At 45.8% G+C, this 6,035-nt stretch overlaps 1 protein-coding gene across 1 annotated transcript; it reads left to right on the top strand.

Moving 5' to 3' along the window:
- The first annotated feature begins 1,290 nt into the window (after positions 1-1,290).
- Positions 1,291-5,772, top strand: LOC125465906 (protein S100-A11-like). The gene is made up of 3 exons (XM_048559886.2): positions 1,291-1,425; positions 1,746-1,907; positions 5,460-5,772. Exons 2-3 carry the CDS (start codon positions 1,767-1,769, stop codon positions 5,640-5,642), a joined length of 324 nt encoding a protein of 107 aa, XP_048415843.1. The 5' UTR covers positions 1,291-1,425; positions 1,746-1,766; the 3' UTR covers positions 5,643-5,772.
- Positions 5,773-6,035: the final 263 nt, after the last annotated feature.

Raw genomic sequence — 6,035 nt, 5'->3', positions numbered from 1 at the left:
GTAGAGAGAGCTTTACTCTGTGTCTAGCCCCATGCTGTCCCTGTCCTGAGAGTGTTTGATGGGGACAGTGTAGTGGGAGCTTTACTCTGTATCTAGCCCCATGCTGTCCCTGTTCTGGGAGGGTTTGATGGGGACAGTGTAGAGGAGGCTTTACTCTGTATCTAGATCCATGCTGTCCCGGTCCTGAGAGTGTTTGATGGGGACAGTGTAGTGGGAGCTTTACTCTGTATCTAGCCCCATGCTGTCCCTTGCCTGGGAGGGTTTGATGGGGACAGTGTAGTGGAAGTTTTACTCTGTATCTAGCCCCATGCTGTCCCTGTCCTGGGAGGGTTTGATGGGGACAGTGTAGTGGGAGCTTTACTCTGTATCTAACCCTGTGCTGTCCCTGTCCTGGGAGTGTTTGATGGCGACAATGTAGAGGGACCTTTATTCTGTATCTAACCCTGTGCTGTCCCTGTCCTGGGAGTGTTTGATGGTGGACAATGTAGAGGGACCTTTACTCTGTATCTAACCCTGTGCTGTCCCTGTCCTGGGAGTGTTTGATGGTGGACAGTGTAGTGGGAGCTTTACTCTGTATCTAACCCTGTGCTGTCCCTGTCCTGGGAGTGTTTGATGGTGGACAATGTAGAGGGACCTTTATTCTGTATCTAACCCTGTGCTGTCCCTGTCCTGGGAGTGTTTGATGGTGGACAATGTAGAGAGACCTTTACTCTGTATCTAACCCTGTGCTGTCCCTGTCCTGGGAGTGTTTGATGGTGGACAGTGTAGTGGGAGCTTTACTCTGTATCTAACCCTGTGCTGTCCCTGTCCTGGGAGTGTTTGATGGTGGACAGTGTAGAGGGAGATGTAATCCTTGCTGTACACGAGGCTGTCATTAAGCCATGAGCTGGGAGTGAAGTATTGTGCGCAAATCTTTGACACTAACCGTCTACAGTGTTGCAACGAAACGGACCTGACAGGGAAAGAGCGTATTTTGATTGTTCGATTTGAATTTGGGACTTTCAGGCAGGTTGAGTAATGAGGCTGTGGTTAGGTTTCTTAGTAACTTCCCCCTCATGTGTGAATGTCCATCCATCAGTCACAGTTTAAGTTGTCTTGTTGAGAAAATCTTGATAAGAAGAGCTGTACTTCTGTCGATCTGTTGCTTAGAAATGTGCAGTAAAAGTTTCTGCTACTCTTTTTTGCAGGATAGTTGGAGATTAAACTCTGTAAATTCTTTCAGCCACGAGTCAGGGTTTGCGAGGGCAGGAGTGAAGCAGCAGTGGAGCCAGTCAGCAGCGTTCTGTCTGAGTGACACAGCGAGCTGGGCTGGGCTGGGCTGGGCTCCCTATAAACTCAGCAACAGCAACAAACTGCTGCACATCTGGGTAAGAAACTGGAAAGCAAGCGATCCCGAGCTGGGCTCTGAGCAGGACCTAACTCCAGGTTCGTTACTGAGTCCCGATCTCCCGGGATCTGTAGCCAAACATTGTTCATTTTGTTTCTCTGCGGTTGCAAACCCAGCCTTTGGGTGGGATACAGATTGGGGAATGGGGGCATATTATGGGCTGTCGGGGCTGATGTGGGAACTGCGCGCGGTCAGATCAAAGTTTCGGGAGTTTCTGAGCTTTGGGTAAAGTGAAAAGTGACTGAAATCACGGGCTGGAAATTCCAGCCCCAGCAGCACAATGGGGCAGTTGAACCAGCCCGCGGGGCTGAGGGTGAGCAGCTCCGGCTTTACTAAGCGCAGGATCTCTGTTTCTCAGCCTCCAGCAGCATCTTTGACGATGACAACTCCAACTAAAACCGAGGTGGCCATGCAGAACCTAATGGATGTTTTCCATGAATACGCCAAAAAGGATAAGCACACCCTGAACAAATTACAGATGAAACAGTTCATGGAAACGGAGCTCGGTCAGCTTTGTAAGGTAGGGGACACCGAAACCTCACCTCAGCCAGCGACACCCCCCCCCCCCCCGTCCCAGCGTCACCCCCTGTCCCAGCGACACCACCCCCCCCCCGTCCCAGTGACCCCCCCGTCCCAGCGTCACCCCCTGTCCCAGCGACACCACCCCCCCCCCGTCCCAGCGTCACCCCCCGTCCCAGCGTCACCCCCTGTCCCAGCGACACCACCCCCCCCCGTCCCAGCGTCACCCCCCCGTCACCCTGATGCTGCCACAGTCCCAATCCCACATGTACAAAAGCTTTTATCTGCTCACAACCTCGCATACCCCCCCCCCCCCGGCGTACCCTCTTCCCCCCCCCGGATACCCACTCCTCGCCCTCGCATACCTATCCGTCCCTCCCGGATACACACCCCTCTCTCAGAATAACTGAGGGAGCTGAATCACAATAATTTGAGCTGCAGGCTGCTTCTGATGATTCAGAATGCTCCGTTTGCTCAGCCAGCAACTTCCCAATGATCTCATCAATGTTCACAATGAAGGAAAACTCCCAATCAGATCACTGGGTGATTGTTTAACATATTCCTGCCCCTACAGATCCACATCAAAATCCTCCCTGTGTTTGCACCTCCTGGGATTATGGGAAATTGTTAGAGGATGAGTTTTTAAAACAAGGCCATCAGTAATAATTCCATGGTCACCACCCCAACACTAGTATTATATTTCAGATTTATTAACAGCAATCAAATTCGCCCAGCTGACTGAGATTTGAACCTGTTTTTGCAGGGTAGTAGTGGATTACTAACACAATGACGTTTCTACTACACAACTGTCTCCCCTCAACTATTCTGCAGATTAGTTCTCATTTTAAAGGAGCTTTTTAAAGGAGATAAAAGTGCGGTGGAGACATTTTGGGATGTCTCCAAAATGTTAGGATGGTTAGGTTAGGCTGCAGCTGGCTTAAGCATGACTGCCAATAATCTAGCAATTTGACAATGACCAAGTGGCTTTGGAGGGACATAGGGCTGGAGGAAATGAGATGTGGAGGGATGGTTAGAATGATGGGTTTGAAAAAAAATGTGACTGGATTGGAAGCCAGTATCGGTCAATGCAGGGTCAGGGGTAAACAGCATTTGATATCAGTTAAGACAAGGGGGAAGCAACGGTTTGGATGGCGTCCAGGTTACAGAAACTGAATGTGGGAATGGGCCAGGAGAATGTTGGTGTAATCAAGTGCAGGGGTTTCAGCAGATGAAGTGAAGTGATGGAAGTGGAAACAATGGTCTGAGAGATGTGCAGGTTTGTGGTCAGAAATCTGTCACAGTATTAAACATGACACAGGGCTGTGAGCAGTTTGGTACTGTGTCTGACAAATTGCCAGGAAGGAACAGAATTTGTGGCAGGGCTGAAGACAGTGGCTTTGCTGCTATTAACATCCAGTCCTGGTTGCTGGACAAGCAGATTTATAGATTGATCAACAAAGGCAGAGTTGTGAGAGATTGTGGTGAGGAAAAGCTGGGTGTTACACATGTGAAAACTAACATTGTGCTTTTAGATATTGTTGAGAGGCAGAGTGTCGTTAAGAAATGAGGGGCCAAGGGCAGATTCTTGGAGAACACTAGAGGTTATAAAGTATACATCGTTCCCAAAGGTGAATAATGGTAAGGGTCTGTGTTGAGGCTATTTGGGCAGATGACCATTTGGCTGAATTAGCCAGGCCCCAGAAACAGTCAAATTTGCAGACTGACTCCAATGTGAAGGAGTAGGTAGTAATTTGGGTCCAAATGGTAAATCAGTGTGTCTCTACAGAGGAAGCATTTCACAAGCAGTCAGACCTGTGGTTGAGGAATTAATGTTTAACGGATTGGGGAGTGTTTAGAATGAGGGTGCGGTTTCTGGGAAACAAGCCAAGACTGAACAATGAGAAATACTGAGTAGTAATTCAGTCAGGCTAGACCCAACAAATCCAAAGCAGCCCAGTGAGACACTTTGTAGCTACACTCACCTGACTCCACTCACTAACACACTGGCTCAGGAAGAGAGACAAAACCTCTCAGCCCTTTGGGACATGGTTTGGGCAGCGGTGGGGGGTGGGGGGGATCTTTTTGTTCTGACCAGCACAGAGTGTGACCAACTAATATGCAACAGCTTGCACCTCCTATAATCTTCAGTTCTTAGAATCAAGGATAAAGCCTCTGTAGAATCACAAAATTGTTACAGCATGGAATGGGATCATTCAGCTCATGATATCTGTGCTGGCTCTCTGTTCACCCAGTTCTGTTTCCTTTCCCTATATTCCTGCATTATTTTCTTCTTAGTAAACTATCCAATCCTCTTCTGGTTGATCCTGTCTCTACCGTCCCATCAGGCATGGTATTCCTGATCCCAACCATTCACTGCATGGAAATGCTTTTCATGTTGCCATTGCTTTTCTGTTTGCCAATTACCTTAAATCAGTATTTTCTGCTTCTTGACTTTCCCATCAATAGAATATTTTTTCCCTATCCAATCCGTCCAGATCCTGCATGGTTTTGAAAACCTTAATCAAATCAACCTTTCTTCTCCATGGAAAACAGTCCCAATTTATTCAATCTATCCACTTAGCTGAAGTCTCTTATCCCCTGGAACCATTCTTGTGAATCTTTTCTGCATTTTCCCTAATGTTTCACATCCCTCCTAAAGTCCGGTGTCCGGAAGGACAAAGTACTCCAGCTGAGACTGAATCAGTTTTTTTAATACACGCTTCACAGAACTGCCCCTGTACCGTATGCCTAAATTTATAAAGCCCAGGTTACTGTCTGCTTCATTAACTATGCCAAATAGTCAGGACTCACTGTTCCTACACTGCATATAAAATCAAATATCTTATGTTGTTTTTCTTTCCATTTAATGTAAAAATAAGGATATAACGTGTCAATTGTATGGGGTATTGTTAGACCACACCTTGAACACTATCTGCAGCTTTATTCTCCTTATTCAAGGAAAATTGTAAATGCACTGAAAGCAGTTCACTACATTGATACCTGAAAATGAGTGTTTGTCTTTTGAGGAAAGATTGGACAGACTGGGCTTGTTTCCAAAGGAGTTTGGAAAAGTGAGGGTGACCTGATCGAAGATTACAAGATCCTGAATGATCTTGTCAAAGTGGATGTGGAAAAAATGTTTCCTTCTGTCGGTCATACCAAATGCAGGCCATCGTTTCAAAAGTAGAAGTCACTCTTTTAAGACAGAGTCAGACAGTACAGAAACAGACCCTTGGGTACAACTTATTCGCAAAGAATTATATTCTCTTAAAACTTTGGAATTCTGTGCCTCAGGGGGTGGTGCAAGTCATTAAGTACTTTAAGGCTGAGGTAGGTAAGTTCTGAGAGGCAGGGGAATCTGGGGTTATTGAGAATAGATGCGAATGTGAAATTTGAAATACAAACAGATCAGCTGTGATCTCATTGAATGGCTGAGCAGGCATGAGGTGCTGAACCAATTCTTTCTGCTCCTATTTTGTATGTTCATTCATCCCATTAAAATGGAATAACTTCATGCCTCTTTTATATTTTTCATTTTTCCATCTCTTGACAGAATAAGAAGAATGTTGAATCTTTTGACAAGATGATGAAAGATCTGGATTTTGATGGCGACGGGGAAGTGAATTTTGAAGAGTTTGTGTCATTTGTTGCTGGTGTAATGTTTTCCTGTAATGAAATTTATGTCAAAAGGAAGGAGCAACAAGCAAAAGAAGAAGCCTGTCAGCTCAAGAAATGAACAGTGACTGGCTACTAAATCTTATGACAATCTGTAAGAATGATCAGCTTACAAATCAGGCAGCATCCTTGCTTGCTTCCCATCATTTTTTTAATACAAAATCATGAAATAAAAATGGTCCAACCATCCACCCACTGGGTTTTCTTCTCTCTTTGGAAACTTAGCCTGTTGCAATTCAGATTAGCAACATTTGTAAACTGAAGCCCCTTGATAATGGCAACTGGAGAAGGGAATGCAGTCTTCCTGTGCCTGGATTTCCACCCGTGTCTTTCTAGGCTTGAGAGTTGCTTAACAATGCACATAGAAAAGCAGAATGTGATTAGAATAAGTCAGTTTGATTTTATGCAAGAAAAGTCCTGTATGATTTACCAGAGAGAATCTAATTAGAAATAA

The sequence above is a fragment of the Stegostoma tigrinum genome, chromosome 30, assembly GCF_030684315.1.
Source record: "Stegostoma tigrinum isolate sSteTig4 chromosome 30, sSteTig4.hap1, whole genome shotgun sequence".
Taxonomy (NCBI): domain Eukaryota; kingdom Metazoa; phylum Chordata; class Chondrichthyes; order Orectolobiformes; family Stegostomatidae; genus Stegostoma; species Stegostoma tigrinum.
The sequence above is the reverse complement of the archived record's forward strand: the minus strand, read 5'-3'. Positions and strand labels throughout refer to the sequence as shown.

Excerpts from the sequence above, each read along its gene's own strand:
- LOC125465906 (XM_048559886.2), top strand. The coding sequence starts at position 1,767 with ATGACAACTCCAACTAAAACCGAGGTGGCCATGCAGAACCTAATGGAT. Across the intron at positions 1,908-5,459 it reads AGCTCGGTCAGCTTTGTAAG|AATAAGAAGAATGTTGAATC; the intron begins GTAGGGGACACC and ends ATCTCTTGACAG.